The sequence below is a fragment of the Triticum dicoccoides genome, chromosome 6B (genome assembly GCF_002162155.2).
Source record: "Triticum dicoccoides isolate Atlit2015 ecotype Zavitan chromosome 6B, WEW_v2.0, whole genome shotgun sequence".
In the NCBI taxonomy this organism is placed as follows: domain Eukaryota; kingdom Viridiplantae; phylum Streptophyta; class Magnoliopsida; order Poales; family Poaceae; genus Triticum; species Triticum dicoccoides.
This window is the reverse complement of record NC_041391.1, coordinates 292,858,478-292,878,079: the sequence shown is the minus strand read 5'-3', so window position 1 is coordinate 292,878,079 and position 19,602 is coordinate 292,858,478. Positions and strand designations below refer to the sequence as shown.

The 19,602-nt window shown below is 46.1% G+C and overlaps 1 protein-coding gene across 5 annotated transcripts; it reads left to right on the top strand.

Moving 5' to 3' along the window:
* Positions 1-5,611: 5,611 nt before the first annotated feature.
* LOC119325863 lies at positions 5,612-9,452 on the top strand. Of its 5 annotated transcripts, none has more exons than XR_005157731.1 (5): positions 5,612-5,735; positions 5,900-6,460; positions 7,888-8,072; positions 8,980-9,044; positions 9,173-9,452. XR_005157731.1 is itself a non-coding variant. In XM_037599582.1 (3 exons), exons 1-3 carry the CDS (start codon positions 5,664-5,666, stop codon positions 7,783-7,785), a joined length of 648 nt encoding a protein of 215 aa, XP_037455479.1. In that variant the 5' UTR covers positions 5,612-5,663; the 3' UTR covers positions 7,786-7,800. The 5 variants fall into 5 exon arrangements, 2 of the variants coding, with proteins under 2 accessions (XP_037455479.1, XP_037455477.1); XR_005157730.1 differs by having other exon boundaries at positions 7,885-8,072; XR_005157732.1 differs by having other exon boundaries at positions 7,826-8,072.
* Positions 9,453-19,602: the final 10,150 nt, after the last annotated feature.

Below are 19,602 nucleotides of genomic sequence, written 5' to 3'. Positions count from 1 at the left end.
CAGTTGAAGATATTGCAACAGTAGCAGCAGTAGAACATTCAACAACAGAGGTAGCGTTATCACGCTCAAGGCATTTTAGACATGGTGGTTCAAATCCTTCCTGAGCGGGACTGATCTATTGAGCGCGAAGTGACTCGATTTCTTTTTGAAGATCTTCATGAGCCGCTCTCAATTTCTCAAGGTCTTGCTTCCTTTGAAGATAATCGTAGGAAAGCTTTTCATGAGTCGTTGAGAGCGTTTCATGACGACTTTCAAGTTCCTCGTACTTAACATGAAGATTTTTTATGTCTTCAAATAAGGACTAAGATCGGGTCATTTCCGCGTCCAACAGGTCATCGCTTTTGTCTAGCAATTTTCGAATATGTTCCATAGCTTTCTGTTGTTCAGTTACAATTTTAGCAAGTGTTTTGTATCTAGGTTTGGATTCACAATCAGAGTCATCTTCACTTGATGTTTGAAAGTAAGCATCGCGTTAGTTTACCTTGGCACCACGTGCCATGAAGCAGTATGTGGGTGCAGAGTCATCCTCATCCTTACCATCAGTGTTGGTGACGAGGCCATTATCTTCGATGTTGAAGATGGACTTGGCGACATATACTGAAGCTACAGCCAGGCTTGCCACACCTGAATCGGGCTCCTCCTCAGACTCTGCCTCCGCCTCCTCAGAAGCAGACTCCTCCTATGAATCCATCTCATTGCCAACAAATGCACGAGCCTTGCTTGCTGAGCTCTTCTTGTGTGATGAAGACTTCAATGAGGACTTGGAAGAAGACTTTGAGGATTTATTCTTCTTCTTGCCATCAGAAACATATTCCTTGCTCTTCTTCTTTTTCTTGTTCTCATTGTCCCATTGTGGACACTCAGAGATATAGTGACCAGGTTTCTTGCACTTGTGGCATGTTCTCTTCTTATGGACATGAGCAGAAGCTTTATCATTTCTTGAGCTAGATTGTGAAGACTTTTTTAAGCCTTTCTTCTTAGTGAATTTCTGGAACTTCTTCACAAGCATAGCAAGCTCCTTTCCAATGTCTTCAGGATCACCAGAACTGCAGTCAGATTCTTCTTCAGATGAGGAAACAACCTTTGCCTTCAAAGCGTGAGTCCGACCATAGTAGGGACCATAGATGTCTCTTTTCTCAGATAGCTGAAACTCGTGTGTGTTGAGCCTCTCAAGTATGTCAGATGGATCGAGAGTATTGAAGTCGGGGCGTTCTTGAATCATCAGGGCCAGGGTGTCGAATGAACTGTCAAGTGATCTCAAGAGTGTCTTGACGATTTCATGCTTGGTGATCTCAGTGGCGCCGAGTGCATGAAGCTCATTTGTGATATCAGTGAGGCGATCAAATGTGAGCTGGACATTCTCATTGTCATTTCTCTTGAAGCGGTTGAAGAGGTTGCGAAGAACACTGATCCTTGAGTCTCTCTGGGTTGAGATGCCTTCGTTGACCTTGGAGAGCTAGTCCCAGACTAGCTTCGCAGTTTCCAGAGCACTCACATGACCATACTGTCCTTTGGTCAGATGACCACAGATGATGTTCTTGGCAGTTGATTCCAGTTGAATGAACCTCTTGACATCAGCAGGGGTGACACCTTCACCGGCCTTTCGAACGCCGTTCTTGACGACATACCAGAGGTCGACATCAATGGCTTTAAGATGCATACGCATCTTATTCTTCTAGTAGGGGTAATCAGTGCCATCGAAGACATGGCACGCAATGGAGACTTTGGTTATCCCTACAGTCGACATAACTAAAACTCCAGGTGGTTAAACCGAATCACACAGAACAAGGGAGCACCTAGCTCTGATACCAATTGAAAGAGCTAGTTATCGACTAGATGGGGGGGGATAGGCGATTTTTATGGAAGTCTTCAAAACACGGGGGCTTTGAAGACAAACAATAGAAATGAACCTATTGGTTATGCAGCGGAAGGTAGACTACACTAGACAAGCCATAGTCAAGCAAGCAATGAAGCGAAAGCTCGAAGACTGTTATCAGCTAGGTAATATGGATCAGGATGGAAGATAGTATGAAGCCAAACAACAACAGTCTTCACGCAGTGAAGTCAATCAGATAAAGCAAGCAAGCAATGACTTCACGAAGACAAACTGTAAGTAAAGAGAGATAGGAGATAGAACCAGTTGCTTGGGGAGGACAGGGATTTGTTGGACCAGTTCCAGTTGCTGTGACAACTGTACATCTGGTTAGGGAGGCTGAGATTTAACTCAGAAGACCGCGTCTTCACCTTATTCCCCTTGAGCTAAGGACACTTAGTCCTCGCCCAATCAATCTAGTAAGTCTTCAAGGTAGACTTCCAAACCTTCACATACTTTGTTCACCGGCAATCCACAATGACTCTTGGATGCTTAGAACGCGACGCCTAACCGGCTGGAGGATTCACAGTCCTCAAGTGTAACAAGTCTTCAGATCACACGAACAGAAAGACTTCAGTGATGCCTAACACTCTTTGGCTCTGGGTGTTTTGGGCTTTGTCCTCGCAAGGATCTCTCTCTCAAATGCTTTGAAGGTGGGTTGCTCTCAAATGACAAAAGTCGTGCACTAACTCTGAGCAGCCACCAATTTATGGTGTAGTGGGTGGGCTATTTATAGCCAGGAGGCAACCCGACCTGATTTGTCCGAAATGACCCTGGGTTCCTAAGGAACTGACACGTGTCCAACAGTCAGATTTCAAACACACGCGACAGCTTGACTTGGGCTACAAGTAAAGCTGACTCATCCGACTCTGGATAAGATTTGCTCTCATTGTCTTCACTCGAAGACATAGGATTTGGTTGAGCATCACTTCAGTCACTCTGATTTTGTTCACTTGGACCTCACTTAACAGTGCGGTGGTTCCTATGACTCAACAAAGAAGAAAAGGAAACTACGAAACAACTATGTCTTCGCACTCCATAGTCTTCATGTAAATGTCTTCTCGAGTCATAATCTTCATTGTGAATATCTTCACATACCACTGTTATCTTCAATGTCTTCACACATTTTTAGGGGTCATCTCTGGTAGGTAAACCGAATCGATATGGGACTACTACCTGTGTTATCCTGCAATTCTCACAAACACATTAGTCCCTCAACCAAGTTTGTCGTCAATACTCCAAAACCAACTAGGGGTGGCACTAGATGCACTTACAACGTGAGGAGAAGGGTTGAGGCTAGCGGCGACCCACCTCAATGCACCTCCTTTTTCCATCGCCGCACGAGAAGGATAGCCGCGCAACCCCTTCTCGTCGGGCTCGAGAAGGCAGAGTTGGCCGCCATTGCCGGATCTTGCCAGCTTGAGTCACACGGCTGGATAGAGGAGGAGGGGGCAAACCACGACGACGGTGACATCCAGATCGAGGGGGGCGAGGCTGAGCCCCCTCGCCCGCGACCCCGTCCTGGTCGGCTGCGTGTCGTGGCTCCGGAAGACGCGGAGGTGGAGGAAGCGGGAGCAGTGGCGCAGGATCTCGGGCTCGATGTGCACGCATCATAGCCGGAGACCCGTGGATGAGCTCGCCGGAGATGGCCTGCAGCCGGCGCACGTCCTTGGAGGGCTCGGGTTTCGGGCGTCTCCGTCCATGGCTGCCGGGCCGGACCGGGCGGCGAAGGGGAGGGGGAGTGGCGATGGGGGAGCGAACGGGGCGAATGGGAGCAGGAGGAGCCAGGCAAGCCACCACGCCCCACCTCATCGAAGTACGACTAGTCCACGGCCACCACGCAGCGACCCAAAAGATGAAACATCGAAAACATCCACCGCGGGGCAACGGAATATCAGGCGGTGGCACGGGCAGTAGGAGGGGATATTTTCACCGCTCGAGCCGCCGATGGGCACACGTAACACCCTCCCAACCACGACAACCGACAGGCGAGGCCCACCAGAGAGAGGCTCCACCCATCAGCGAGGCACAAGACTAAATCCAGCGTGAGAAAAAACGAGAAAAAACGGTAACTATTCATTGTAGCAGTAGATCATCTCCATCCGACGGCCGAGGTCTTCCAGGAGCGACATCCAACGGTCTAGAGTGCATCAAAAATCTGATCCGACGGTCCATATTCGCTAAACTCTGAGAACGTCCATGTTCTCCCAATGTGCTTATTTGTGGATGGATTTGGATCCCAGCGGGAGCATGTTTCTTTTTTGGCAGTTTTCATCTCGCAAAACCAAATGTGTCGGCCCACGTGTGCTACTCCTATGCGAACCCTCGACTCTTAAGGAGCTCCACGAGCGAACGACTTTTCTTTTTAGGAACGAGTAGCTAGGCCGGCCCACCCAAGGGGAAGCGCGGGCGCCCTTTTTCTTCCTGGCGCTGAGAGACTTGAGAGCTCCTATTTGCCGCGCGCGGGCGGCGGTCGAGCATTCGCTGAAGGAGGAGCGCATGGGCCGGCCCATTAGGAGGAAACGAGCTCAGAAGTAAAGAAAAAAACAAAAATTCATGTGCCCGCAGAAGTTCGAACTCACGACCTCCATTTTTAAAGCTAGCGTTGCTAACCGTCAGAACCGGTGACGAACTCTGATAATATGAGCCGCGAACTTTTAAGTACCATACACTGTTGAATCTTTTTTTTAAGTACACATAAAATATTTTGTAATATCCGTTGAACATTTTCTTAAATTAAGCTGAATATTTTAAATAATAGATGATGAACTTATTTTAATATACGATGAACATTTTTGAAAAAATATGAATATATGAGCTGAACAATTTTCAGACACGTATTGTAAAAATACGTTGAACAATTTGCGAATACACATTGAACATTGTGTAATATACACTGAACAAAATTAAGAAACATAGTAAACATTTGTATATTTGTTGAAAAACCAAAACCAAAATAAAAAAATTCCAAAATATATATACTGAACATTTTTTATATCCATTGAACATTCAAAATAATACATGATGAACATTTTTGGAACAATATGAATATATGTGTTTTACAATTTTTGAATACGCATTGAACATTTAGTAAAAAAACGTTGAACAATTTCATAATATATGATGCACATTTTTTTAATACACGATGAACATTTTCATATGCAAAGGTGAACAATTTTCATAATATAGAATGAACATTTTTCTTGATACAATGAAATTTCTTGTAATACACGGTGTACATTTTATATAACACACAAATAAAAAGAAGAAAACAGAAAAAGAAACAGAACAGAAAAATAAAAAAATAATGTAAAAGAAAATGAAACAAAAAAGTAACCAAAACAGAAAAATAAAAAAACCCGAACAAAACAACAGAAAACCGGACAAAACAGTGAAAAACTGGAAGCAAAAAACCGCAGAAGAAAAAAAAAACCTGCAGAAGCAGCGAAGGAAACGACAGCGAAGGAAAACAAACGGCACAGGAAATCGTACGTGGGCCGGCCCAAGTGGGGGATCGCTTCAGCGAAGGTGCAGCTCCTGGCCGGTCACGCGCGTCATATAGGATCCACCGAGAGAGTCGGAAAATCCGCAGAGAGTCCGGGGGTCTTCGGACATCACCACCAGATCACGTTCAATGGGCCTGGGCTGACTCTAGAAAGGAAACGGAAATAGATGGGCCCAGGACGAGCCAGATTATTTGCATCTCATGTATAAATAGTCGATCAGGACGGCAATCTTTGTCGACCTAGGGTTGCATTACCCTCTAGCCGCCGCCGAAGGCGTGAGCAGGATGACGCCGAGCGTCGACGCCGGAAAGCCGCCTGAAAGATCATATGTGAGAGCCATCTTTTGCGATCTGCAGGTATTACAACATCTATATCCTGTCCTTAATTTGATTCTGCTAGCAAAGGTCAAATAATTTTCACGAGATTGATGTAGATCGATGGAAGCATTATTGTTTGGTCCGGCTATATCAGTATGTTTCCTTTTTCATTGTATTTAGCTTTAGATCCTCTCCTGTAACAGGCTTGCATCTCTGAGCCCGCTAGAATTTTTCATTACTGGACGCGGAATATTGTTGGAGGACTTCTTAATTGGGTTAATTGGGTACCAGCAAGGGAAAGTGCAAGAGGAACTGGAGAAGTAGGAGAAACAATCAAGGTAATGGAAACAAGAACGGCAGAAAAAGAATCTCCTTATGACTACAACCAGAAACAGTCTGATGTGTACCATGGCATCGGCGATGGCAACGCTGGCAGCAGCGTAGATGGTGATGATGATAAGAAGGCGTGCCATGACATTCGTGATAGTGGCTTTGACTATGGGCCCCAAGACATGGCTGATGGGTACTACAGCGGCAGCGATGATGGCATCGATAGGGAGTTGCCACCACCGAGTCATAGAATTTCTTATAATGGAGACAGTAAAAACATACAAGTAGCCCACTCATTTTCTCAGTACCGGGTCGAGCTGTTCACTGTGCGTCCCCGCTTCAGCTTCACGGGGACATTTGTTGTCACTGATGGTTTTTCTGCCTACTACTGGTCCTCACAAAAATTACAGATTTATCACATTGTTGATTCACAGGTATGCACTATTTTGTACTTTTTTTTTCCTGTATTGCTTTTGAATCTTTATTATCGAGTGAACTGTATGTGCAGCATAATTTGGTGCTCCACTCAGAAGGCGGTGCCCTTACGGACACCTTCTGGATTAAAATCAAAATCCTAGAGGACAACAGCGGCGCTGATCATGATTCTGGATATTTCTCATTCACAGTGGACCCATATGTTTGCAACAATGTCATAACCCACACCATCTCAACTAAACAGCGCCGCAAAATAGATTTGACTTTCATGGCGTTGCACACAGCTATATAGGCCAATGTGTACGTCAACTTTGATTTCGTATGTCGTAATGCCACTAAGCCTGGCACCATCTACTATGTCTATGGTGAAATCACCGCACACCACCAACTCTACGATGGTGAGAGTGTCATGCTCTTTTCTCGTGGGGAAGAAAACAAAGCAGTGGTTACTGATGGTGGTGAACTACCACTCTCACGGAATTGTGCAGCTGTTCCAATATACTTGGAGCCTCTCTTGATACTCAAACTGAACCTGCATGTTCCAATTAAATGTGATCATGATGATGAGGATCATACCATTGCCTTTCGAAATTATATTATTTTTTACCGTGACGAGTATGAAAAGATAATCTGCAGTGCTGACAGTGCAGAATGCCAACACGGTAAAGTTAAAGTGCGGATTTCATACCAGTAGTTGCAGTGCCCAGATGGATGCAATGTGTACTGAAGTTCTATCTTATAGTTATTTATGTATGGAATGTGTCATCTGGTACGACACACACCAATGAATATTAATGTACGCTTCCTTGTAAGACGTGCAGTTATAATTTGATCTAGATTACTGAATTTGTAGAAATATTGCAAGCTTGTGGAACATGTGTTTTATAATTTTGTTGGGATTATTTCTCCCCTGCTTTTCAATAATTCCATGATTGATTCTTTCTCTTTTTTAATTAATACTCCATCCGTCTCATAATATATTGGATGTCATAACGGCTATTCGTTTTTGAGCTCAGGCTCAGATGCTCCCTATATCTCTGCCGTCCAAACAAAACAGCAGAGATCCACGATATTACTAGATGTATTTCTCCTCTATATTGAGTCATTATGACGGGCTGTCTATCTGTACTACTCCCTTCGTCCTTAAATCTAAATATAAGTCTTTAGACATTTTAAATGCAACATACGATGTATATAGATATTTTAAATACAACATATGATGTATATAGACATATTTTAGAGTGTAGATTCACTCATTTTTCTTTGTATGTAGTCATTTGTTGAAATCTCTAGAAAGACTTGTGTTTAGGAACGGAGGGACTAGTCATTATGACGGGCTGTCTATCTGTACTTATGACGGGCAGGGTGGAGTCCCTGCTTAGCGGGTCCAGTCTGAAGCCATGAACCTCGATTTTGTTACCAGCAGCATCACCAATGTCTGGCGACGCGTTGGAGCCACAGAGGACGAGGGCCGGCGTCGTCGGCGGCGGGAGCAGCAACCGTATTCAGGTGTCCTTCTTCTACGTCAACCCGGCCAAGGTATTTGTTGACGCAGAGGTACATGCAGTACAGGGAAGTGGAGCTCTCCGGTCTCGGCATGGGTACGTTACGGTACGTTACTTACTCCTCCTGGCATAATGTCAAACATGTCTGCAATTGCCGCATGATTTGTGTTGACTCTTTAAATTTCAAAACCACTAGTTTAAGGCTTAAAGAGGAAAGAGAAGGTACCGTCTTCACATTCCCCCCGTTCCTAAATATAAGTCCTTTTTAGAATTCCACTATAAAGACTACATTTGGATGTATATAGACACCTTTTAGAGTATATATATGTTCACTCATTTTGCTTCATATGTACTCCCTCTGTAAATTAATATAAGATCGTTTAGATCACTAAAGTAGTGATTTAAATGCTCTTATATTAGTTTACAGAGGGACTAGTATATAGTGGAATCTCTAAAAAGGACTTATATTTGGTGTCAAAAAACGCCTTACATTATGGGACGGAGGGAGTAGTATATATTTTGCATGAGACATGTTGAACCATGAACAATTTTTTGGCTGTTCTTTTTAGCCAGAAGGCAAAGGGGAAAAAAATCTGTGTGCATTTGGGATCATCCTGTTTACTATTCACACATTGTAACAGCCTGAAGGCAAAGGGGGGAAAATTTATGTGCATTTGGGATCCTCCTGTATACTATTCCACACAATGTCAAGTCCTATACCTGATTTTGCCATCAAAATTTTCAGCAGTTGGGCAGTACTGTGGTTTTAGATCATTGGGGAACATATCTACTTAATATGCTTACAGCCATAGCGACGGTTGTGACCGTGGCAGAGATTTTGAAAAACAATGGCTTCGCTGTCAAGACAAGAACCTTTTTCATTGCCCCACATTACAAAATTATGCCTGTCCCTGCAGAAAACAAACACTATACTTATATATGCCTGAAAGCATTATATTGAGAGCCTGCTTTTTATGGTACAAACTTTATCTAAGCAAGAATAGTATGTGCAGAGATTAGGACATCTACCTTGGAAATCAAGGATGAGATGAGAGGGCAGCCAATCCAAAAGGCTAAGGTTAGTTCAGACTAATCCTAATTGTGATATTGTCAAAGTGTTCTCTTTAGAAGGATATCATTCAAATGTTGTTCATTTTACCCGGATGTTCTTATCTGGAAAATAGTCACGCTCAACATTTTGCACAGATTGAGATAGGGCTGTGGAAGACTGACAAGTTTGATGATTTGATGGCCATAGCTGCATCAGAGGCAGCCACAGGAGATGACCAGGAGGAGACCTAGAAATTAGTCATCTACATAGGCTGGCTTTTGTTTTCGTATGCTAGTTTTTTATAAAACGGGGTTCTTTTGTTAGTTTTGGTTAAAACTGGGAACTGAGTGAAGGTGCAGTTGAGGATGTGTGTAATTTTTTATCAATGTGAACCCCTAGAAAATACTAAATTATATTTGATTCATTCAAAAGGCATGCAGAAGCTGCTGTCACCTTGATTCATTCAAAATGCAAAATGCAATTGTGGCAAGAGTTGAAAACGCAAGTGTTCCTGTCGAAGACTGGTTGATGCTATGAGTTGACAGCAAAATCAGAAGTCCGGAACACAATGGACTGAACCAGATAAATTTTGATGCCACTCATGCAGTCTCTACAAAGAGCTTTAACACTTGTAAAATTTAATAGCTCTTGCGCAAATTTCAGTGGTTGCATACCTCCAAACAATCACTTTCAGAAACACATGTGCTTTAGAGCATCTTCAATAGAAGATGCAAATCTGAGGATGTAAAAATTTACACCTTTAAAAAGTGCTTATTGCATCTGTGCAAAAAAGGCAACTCCAACAGATGATGCATATTGAAGATGTAAAAGAGCAACTCCCCTAAAAGATGCAAACTAGAGATGTGAAACCGGCCGCCGGCCACGCGGCTGTGTACAGCCGTTGTACATTCGCATTCGCACATTGGAATTTCATACTTCTACCGACAAAAGTGCACCATCAACCAAAATTTCAAATCCTATAAGCAAAAGTTAATTGTCTCACAAAGTTCTTGGTCAGACAAATTAAACTGCACATAAAACATCACTCAATTTTTGTACTCTCCGTTGTCACTAGTGCCATTGTGGACGGTGGTATGATCATTATTATCAATGGTTTCTTTGTCGACGTTTTCATGCGTTGAAGTCTCGTTGTTGCGAACTCCACTAGAAGCACCTTCTTTGCCACCTCCCATGCCACTCATCATGTTGCCGCCGAAGCCACCTCCCATGCCACTCATCATGTTGCCGCAAAACCCACCTCCCATGCCGCTCATATTGCCGTCGAAGCCACCTCCCATGCCGCTCATGTTGCCGCCTAAGCCACCATCCATGTTGCCACCAAAGCCACCTCCCATGTTTCCATGCACCATTCATGGCTACTCCCATCATGTTCATGTACCGCCCATTCCACCTCCCATTCCTCCGCCCATGGGACCTCCCATTCCTCCTCCTATCATGCTTCTCATGAGCATTTGCTTCTTCATGAGCATTTCATCGCGACAAAGTTTGACATACACCTTTGCCTTGGGATCAAGAGTAGATGTGTCCATGAACATAAACTTGAGTGACTTCTCCTCAACCATCTTCATCTCCTTGGCCACCGCCTTTCTCTCCTCAAGTTCAACCTTTCTCTCCTTGGCTGCCGCCAACCTCTCCTCTGCCGCCGTCCTCTTCTCCTCGGCCACCGTCCTCTTCTCCTTGGCCGCCGCCCTCTGCCGCTCGGCTTCACTCCTCATCCATTTCTTTCAGCTTTAACAATCTTTTTTCTTCGGCATACTCTTTCCTCACCGTGAAGATGGCATCAAATCCTTCCTTGAGATCATTCTCTCCGGCCTTGGATCCCTTCACTTTCTTAGTTCCATCGGGCCTATACTATGTAGTCTCCGAGTGAGGGGTAGGGATCCTTCTCTCCTCATCGGGGCCATCTTCTTCATCCTCCACCACCTCACTTTTCTTCTTCGAAGCATCAAAAACTTCTCTAGCTGAGACGACGGCTTTGGTCTTCTCGGTGCCATTCCCCTCTGCTGAGCTGCTTCACGTCTGCACCCACGACAACATCAAGTGCACGATCAACAAGTTCCTCATCTCTGTCAAGGAGGCCATCGCGGAGCCGGACCCGATCCCCACGCTCACCCAGGTGTGGGTGTCTGTCTACGGGCTTCCTAGGGGGAGCAAGCTCACTCCTAGGGGGGCAGGCTTGAACACATCTGCAAGGCGATCTCGGAGCCGGTGGGCAAGCTCTTGACCATTGATCTCGCGTCCTTGCACCACAAAAAAAGACATATGTGACATTATTGCCCGAACGAAAACTTTTTCTGTCATGGACACGACACTTCTATGATGTGGTGGGCTCCTACTTCTATGACAAAAATCATGACAGAAAATGGTCTTTTCGTCCTGGACGGGCTGGCGACGCACCTGCATGACATTCTTTGGGTCGTCCATGACGTAAAAAATCATGGTTGAAGTGAGGGCGAGGAAAATTTCAGGGAGTTCTCGGTTACGGTGGGTGTTCGGGGCCGAGCGATGTAGTGTGGTTTGCACGTTTATCTCGTACGCGCGTGTGTTTGAGGCGCTCGCTAACTGAACCCTTGCGAGGCATTCGCTTACTGAACCCGAGCGATTGCACTAGCTTTGTACTGAACACGAGTGATCAATCCCACTAAGTACTTAAGCCGATCGATGGATCCCTTCGCTCCTAACTGAACTCGAGCGATTCCTCTCACTGCTAACTGAACCCGACCGATTCCTTCACTGCTAACTGAACCCGATCGATCCTTCTTGCTGCTAACTAAAGCCGATCGAGCCGCCATGCGAGACATAGCCAGCCGGTGTGTTGGGTTGCCTCTAGATGAAGAGTGCCCATTACTGCCGCGCGCACGATACGTAGAACGAGTCGAGACATGTGGTGAGTCCAGTCGGTTGGTTGGCTGTGGATGAATAGTTCCCGATGGGGTTTGGATGAACAGGGGCCCCGCCGTGTAAGCAGTTGCCGCTGGATGAAGAGGACCCCATGGAGGCCGCCACACACCCCAGCCGGTTGGGGGTGGATGAAAGGACCCCATGAAGTCTGGATGAACAGTAGCCCGTGGAGGCTGGGGGAATTCGATGGTGGATGAACAGTAACCTGTGGAGGCTGGAGCGAGGCAGTACACGATGGATGAACATTAGCCCGTGGAGTTCCGTTTTGTGGTCCACCACACCCCTCCCGATGAACAGGACCAAGTTTCGACCGCAGGCACTCGAAGAGAAGTTCGTTTCCTCCGTTTTACGGTACACCACAATCCTCCTGATGAACAGAACCCCGTTTCGACCGTAGGCGGTCGAAGAGAAGTCCTCCATTTTGCGGTACACCACACCCCTCCCAATAAACATGATCCCGTTTCGACTGTAGTCGGTCGAACAGAAGGCCGTTTGCTCCATCCTGTGGTACGACAAACCTCGTTTTGGTTGTTCCATTCAAGCCGGTTGGCTCCCATTGAACAGGACGCATTCCGACCCAGTCGGTTGCCTCTTGATGAACATGATGCTGTTTCCTCCATTCTGACCCACCGGTTGGCTGTCGATGGATAGGACGCCGTCATTGTACGCATTCGAGACCCCGCCCGTATGTATGTATGTATCCAAATTTTACTTTCTTGCGGTGTGGCTGTACGTACGTGTACACGATATAGATGGGACTGCTTGACATGCTACGTCTGCGACTCTAGTATGGCACGTGCCGCTCCTTACTCGACCACGGTTCATCGCTACAAAGTGACCGATCGACCGCTATGTATGTACATATTCACGACCAGATAGATAACACTACGTATGCTTCGACATGGTGGGTCTCAACTGTCAAGGGGCATCCGTTTTTTTGCATGTAATAAGGAGGCACTTCCTTCCGTGCGAAGATGTAGCTAGTGGGTCTCGGCTGTCAGGGAATGGAAGCATTTCTTTTCCACGTAATAAGGAGGTACTTCCTTGCGTGCGAAGGTATAACTGGTGGGTCCCAGCTGTCAGGGGGGAAACGTTTTTTTGCAAAATCCAGAGGCCCTTCTAGTGGGTCCCTATTGTCAGGTGGAGAAATCATTATTTCACGCGTAATAAGGATGCACTTCTTTGCGTGCGGCCGTGGACCCAGCTGTCAGCCTTTTCACATGCAGTCCTCTTACGATGGATGTCGTTCCTTGACCACTTTGACCACGCCGCGCCGAGAGCACCAAGACGGTGGATGACGGCAAGGCCTAGGAAGGGAACGACCCAGAGCCGACGAAGACTCGGTAGTTGTTTCCCACACGGAGGGGAGTACGAAGATTTACTGGTTCGGCTGCGATGTGAGGCTACCATTGTCGGAGAATAACAGGAGGTGTGGGTGAGTAGAGGGGATGGCCATGCCAGCGATGAGAGTAGGGTGAGATGGTGAGGCCTACGCGGTAGTACAGCTAGCCACGGGAGGCGGGAGCAGGCGGTCCCGTCGGCGCTGGTTTGGGCGGTTGGAGTAGGAAGATCAGAGATTGAAGAAGCACGACTGCCGTTGGATTGACATCTAATGGTCTCACGCTGGTAGAGTTGATTGTTGACTGAGTTTTTTTAGAAACCTTGTGTACGCATCAACTTAGTAGGTGCACAAGTTAGCCTCCAAATGCGGCAGGCAACATACAACCCATTTACTTTTTTTAAATAATTTACAACCTATTTGTTAATTCTTAAGTAATTTATTATAGCTCATTTTCTGCCTAGAACCACGGTTAAAAATTTCAACTTAATTTTGCATATTTTGGTGGAGTCCAAACTATTTTAATCCAGAAATTTTGAGGCACAAACAAACAAATTAGAAAAAATAGCTTAAAATCTAAAAATCCAAAGAAAAAACTGAAGTTTGAAAATAATTGGCAGATTGCTTTTTTAAGGGTAATTGCCATCTTTCTATTTTTTATATTTACAGCCCATTTGTTAATACTTATTACAGCCCATTTCTTATTACTAATTAGATCCAATTTTTTGGGCAAGCCAAATGCATCCATCCTTGTCTTGAAAGATTTGCAGCCTAGCAATTTGAAAAAAAAAACCGATTTGCAGCCCAGCACTGCTGGACCGAGTAATGCTAAAATAAACCTGTTCTAGCCATTGAGACGTCATTGCACATCTATGATTACATTGGTCCGTAAAATCTTAACACGTTTTGTAATGATTTTTGCACGTAATCAACATATTAACCTGCCAACTTATAATGACAAGCATTTATTTTGTGAAAAATATTGATTTGCCAAATAAAATATTATTTTATTTTCGTAAGCTAATAAGACGTGGGACAATTTGTTGGTTTTAGGGAAAACCAGTGATAAAGAAATCATCACTGGGAGGGAAAACGAAAAAATATATAAGGATGTAAAGGTGAAAAGAGAACATTACGTATTTTCAATATAATAATATATAAAGTAATAAAGCTATGGGTAGAGATCAGAAAACAAAAGTTGGACACGGCATTTCTAGAACAAAATAGAACGGGGTTGTACGTTTTCTTCAGTAAAAGAACTGGCATGTAGATGTTCTAAGAGAAAACATAACTAAGGCTGGGCGGCCTAGAGGTCAGTTGATACCTTTTGGTTATTTGTGCCCCATTGTTGTCATGGGTCGGGCCTGTTAAAAACAGAACTTAGCCTGGGCAGCCTAAAACCCAGTTGATACTTGCTCGTCCTAAAAAACAATTAATATACCCGTTGGATCCCAGTTGTCGGTCTGTACTTGTAGAATTCTCTCATTTATTGACTACGTTGAAAATTTCTTGGGTTTCACTGTCTCAGACATCAACATTATTTTTCCATCGTGTAATAAGTGCATGCAATTGCTTGCGTACGACCATGGACCTGCTGTTTCAGTATGGTTAGGCTCTATATGGACAACCCTGTTGTGGTTCCACGAACGAATTTCATGCAAATCGAATAATTTTCATTGAAACCGGACCAAATTCATTTCATTTTACACATTTCTTTTTATTATGGAACATTTTACATATTTCAACTAAATAATAACCGACTAGGCCTTTTTTGAGTCCATGGGAGGCGCTTCACGCGATCGAGGTCCCGACACTTGGCTGTTTTTGAAGGCCCAAATCCATCGCTCCTCTCTTTAAAAATTTGCAGCTGGGTTTGGCGTGCACTTCGGTCACACCGATTCGTTCTGTTTGGTCTCACTGAAAAGCCTAACGGTCATGTCTTTTGCACTAGTCATTCTCACCGAAATTTTCATATCGGTGTCATTGAGTTGTGTCAAAGACTTGTAATAGCTGGATTTTTTGTGCTGCCTATTTATACCCCTCCACCACCACTATCCACTCTCTAAGACAACCATCAGAACAAACCACTACTTCCATTACTCATTTTCTGAGAGAGAACCATCTACTCATGTGTTGAAATCAAGAGATTCCAATCCTACCATTTGAACCTTGATTTCTAGCATTTCCCAAGTTGCTTTCCATTCAATCCCCTCTTCTACCAAAACCAAATCTATAAGAGACTGACTGAGTGTTGTGGAGACTATCATTTGAAGCACAAGAGCAAGGAGTTCATCATCAAGAACACCGTCTATTACCTTTTGGATAGTGGTGTCTCCTAGATTTGGTTAGGTGTCACTTGGGAGCCTCTAAGAAATTGTGGAGTTGAACCAATGAGTATGTAAGGGCAAGGAGATCGCCTACTTCATGATGATCTACCCGTGAGGCTAGTCCTTTGTGGGCATAAGCCATGATGTAATAGACAAGGTTGCTTCTTCGTGGACCCTTGGTGGGTGGAGCCCTCCATGGACTCGCGCAATCGTTACCCTCCGTGAGTTGAAGTCTCCATCAATGTGGATGTACGATAGCACCACCTATCAAAACCACGCCAAAAATCTTCTTATCTTCATTGCTTTTGATCTTCCATCTCTACCCTTTACTTTCCGCACAATTGCATGCTCTAGTATTTCCTCTACTCTTTCTCTAGATATGCATGTGAAGGAAATCTTGGTGATATCTTAACTAGTGCCAAAATTTGCCTAAACTTCAAGAAAACTAAAAACTGCGCCTTTGGTTGGTTAAGAGTCTATTCACCCCCCTCTAGACCTATCTTCTCCGATCCTATAGTATTCTTTATTGAAGTCTGCCCCAAAGGATCTCAAATTCATTAAGAAAGAAGATAGTTGCCATATTAATTAACAGAAAACCAGGCGGAAACCATCACATCAGGCCTGTAAAAATAAGGCACATTGCGCGACCTGGATACACACACAGAACACACACATGCTGTCGAAGATAAAAGCGTTGCCGAGGTTCCAATTCGACGTCATCGTCATTACACCTATGCGTGGGCGACTTTGACCCCGCCATCAATGACCACCAAGAAATCTACATATCGAGGGGGGAGGGGGGGCTACGGAAAGAAAGACGTATCAAGAGAGTGTGTGTGCGAGGCACAGAGACACAACTAGGGAGGGTGTGTGTGTTTGAGAGAGAAGCGAATAGACAGATTAAGATAAATATCGAGGTGTCATCCTGTGTGACAGCCCAAGACCGACACTTTCCATTATTATTGTTGTATTTCTTGATCTCGTTCTTTTTTGCATTGCATCATTTCATCATGTCATTAAATTATTGCAACACTAATAAATAAATTGCATGGATCTTCGGTCCGTTCAAATAGAGGGAAATGCACATGGTGATATCTCTTTATAACATATATCCTCCCAATATTATTAGGGAGCTATAATAAATATTCCATTCTTTTAGGAATCAACCATAACACACTTGCACAATAAATCCCATGCCTCTTGTGCTTCAAGTTTCACCTCCAAATCTTGGCAATGATTCTTTCTCCATTTATCAAGGCTGTCGGAATCGGGGCTCCGCAGACCCAAGAAAGATTTGAACTATGGGGCGTGCACGAAGGACTCCGCTTGGCTATGGCTAGATGCTCACTGTCCCACAGCGATGCTCCGTCGTGCTCGGGCGAGTGGAAGAAGAAAGGAACACGATGATTTACCCAGGTTCGGGCCCCTTGCGGTGTAATACCCTACTCCTGCTTTGTGGTGGATTGCCTCGCGAGGAGGATGAGTATGAACTAGTACAATGGTGAGCTGCCTCGCGAGGGCTCGGGGGTGAGTGGATCGGATCCCTTCTCCACGGTGGAGACTAGCCTATATTTATACTAGCCCCGGTCCTCTTGCCTTGAAGCTTAGGCGAGAAGGGATACCACAACGGCCAATTTTGAAGGGGGACAGTAGTACACCCTATCCTAACTAAAGGTGGTCTTCGCCAGAAAAGCTTCTGGTCGTGACGTGCAGGTGGGCTCAGTGATGACCTCCGTCATGCCGAGCCCGTGGTCATGGTCTTGTTGCACTGGAATGGAAACCTTTGTAGGATTCCTTGGGAACCCGCGTACATCCTTGCCTCCTTAGCACCAAAGAGGAAACTTTACTCGCATACACCCACTGGCGCCCTTCTGGCCCCGTTCATCAAGGATCACGTCACCCAGGCCTCGTGAAGCTGGGTGGAGAGCTAGAGATGTCCGCCCCTCTGGAGGCGGCTTCGGGAGGCCGCTCCTTAGGAGGCCCCGATGTAGTTCGCCTCGCGAGGGTCTTGCTCGTGAAGTCTTGACGTTGGGCCACACCGGGCCGTCAATGGAACCATGCACTGGGCCATAGGTAGAGGGGCCTGGGTACCCCCAGTCCAAGAGCCCCGACAATAGCCCTCTGTCCCACGATGCGCATGGCCTGGCTTCTAGGCGAAGGCAAAGAAGAGAGGGCGAAGCAACATGGGCCCCAACCGCCTGCTGGCCAGGCTCGACGCGTGGCACACGACGGGGCGTGGGACGTCCCACTTCCCACGATGCCTCGGCAACTGCAGGCTGACAAAAAGCCCGACACACGATGCGGGGCCATCATTGCACCTTCCTCTTCCTATCACGATCCTATTTCTCTCGTGTGAGGCCCCACTAGATGCGGACCGAGCTTCGCCTTTCCTTCCTGCTCGCCGGTGACAGCGACCTTGCAAATGGCGCTCGTCGGGAAAACAAAGTCCGCAGCCCCGACTGCGAGCTCCTCCTCCCTCGTGTTGGCGCTCTTAACCTCCTCCATTTCCAAGTATGAGGACCTTCATTCGGTACTCCCGCTGACGGATGGTGACCAGAACAAATGGGGAGTGACCCAGATCTAGCCCAGCTCCGTGGCGCAGAGCAGCCTGGTGGAGTCCGTCTACCCCTTCTTCCTCCACAACATCTTCGCCAGGCTGGTTCTGCCGTTCCCTGAGTTCTTCTATGCCATCCTCGGGCACTACAAAATCCACGCCCTTCACCTTCATCCCAATTCCATCCTCCTCTTATCCATCTTCGGATTTTACTGCGAGGTGTTCGTGGGTGTGACGCCCTCGGTGGCGCTCTTCTGCCAATTCTCCAGGTTGCGGTTCACCGCCCAGACCCATCGATCCGCGTGCGTCTGCTTTGTTGATGTGCACAATGGGAACTCGCTCCTGAAGGCCGGGAAGAATGTGGAAGGCTTACGGCAGCGCTAGGTCTTCCTGGATGCTCACGGCACTGACCCGCGCCTGGCACTCCCGGCGGTGCTGCCCGAGCAAACCCCTGAGTGGGGCTCCGCAAAGCTCACCGACCCGCCCGCCTTGAAGAAGATAGCCTTGCATATGAAGGCGTCACTGCTGACAGGGAAGATAATCATGAAGGAGTTCCTGGCACAGTGCCTCGCTCCGCTCCAATCGCACTCGAAGCCCTTGTGGGAATAGGAAGGCGCTGGGGACACGATGAGGCTGCACGTCGCCGGCCTGACGGGCGAGGAGCTGGACGTGACCTTGTTCACCTTGCTCGGTTGCATCCCACGGGACATTCCTGAGGCCGCCGCCCCACTGTACAACCGCGATGACATGGAGGAGCTGGTCGCGGCCATGCACTGGTGCGCGTAGGTCCTAAACAAACGGTTTTTACCCCTTTCCGCGACGACATTTGAAACCGTCGCCAAGTGAGTGTGTGCGATAGGGTGTCCTTTCCACATGACCCAAAAATCGTCGGGGATAGGCCCTCCTGGGACCCAGGCTGGGGTCGTGTGTGATCGGGTGAGGCGTCGAAACCCAATCATTTCCGTAGGTATGTACATCCCACACGGTGAATCGCAGAAATCAATTTCATAGGTATGTACATCCCACACGGTGAATCGCAGAAATCATTTCCGTAGGTATGTACATCCCACACGATGAATCCCAGAAATCATTTCCGTAGGTATGTACATCCCACACGGTAATTCGAGAAAATCATTTCCGTAGGTATGTACATCCTACATGGTGAATCCTAGAAAAACATTTCCGTTCATATGTATATCACACACAGTCAATCCAAGGAATACATTTCCGTTCTTATGTACATCCCACACAGTCAATCCAGGGAAAACGTTTCCGTTCAGATGTACATCCCACACAGTTTTATGTGTAGGCTCGTGTGTGAAAGGTGTAACTATCACACACGGTCTTCCTTGGTTAACTGTTCGCTTTTATCAACTATATCACACATGATTTGATGAAGAAAACTGTGTGGCATTGGGCTATCCATCGCAACCGGTTTTACTG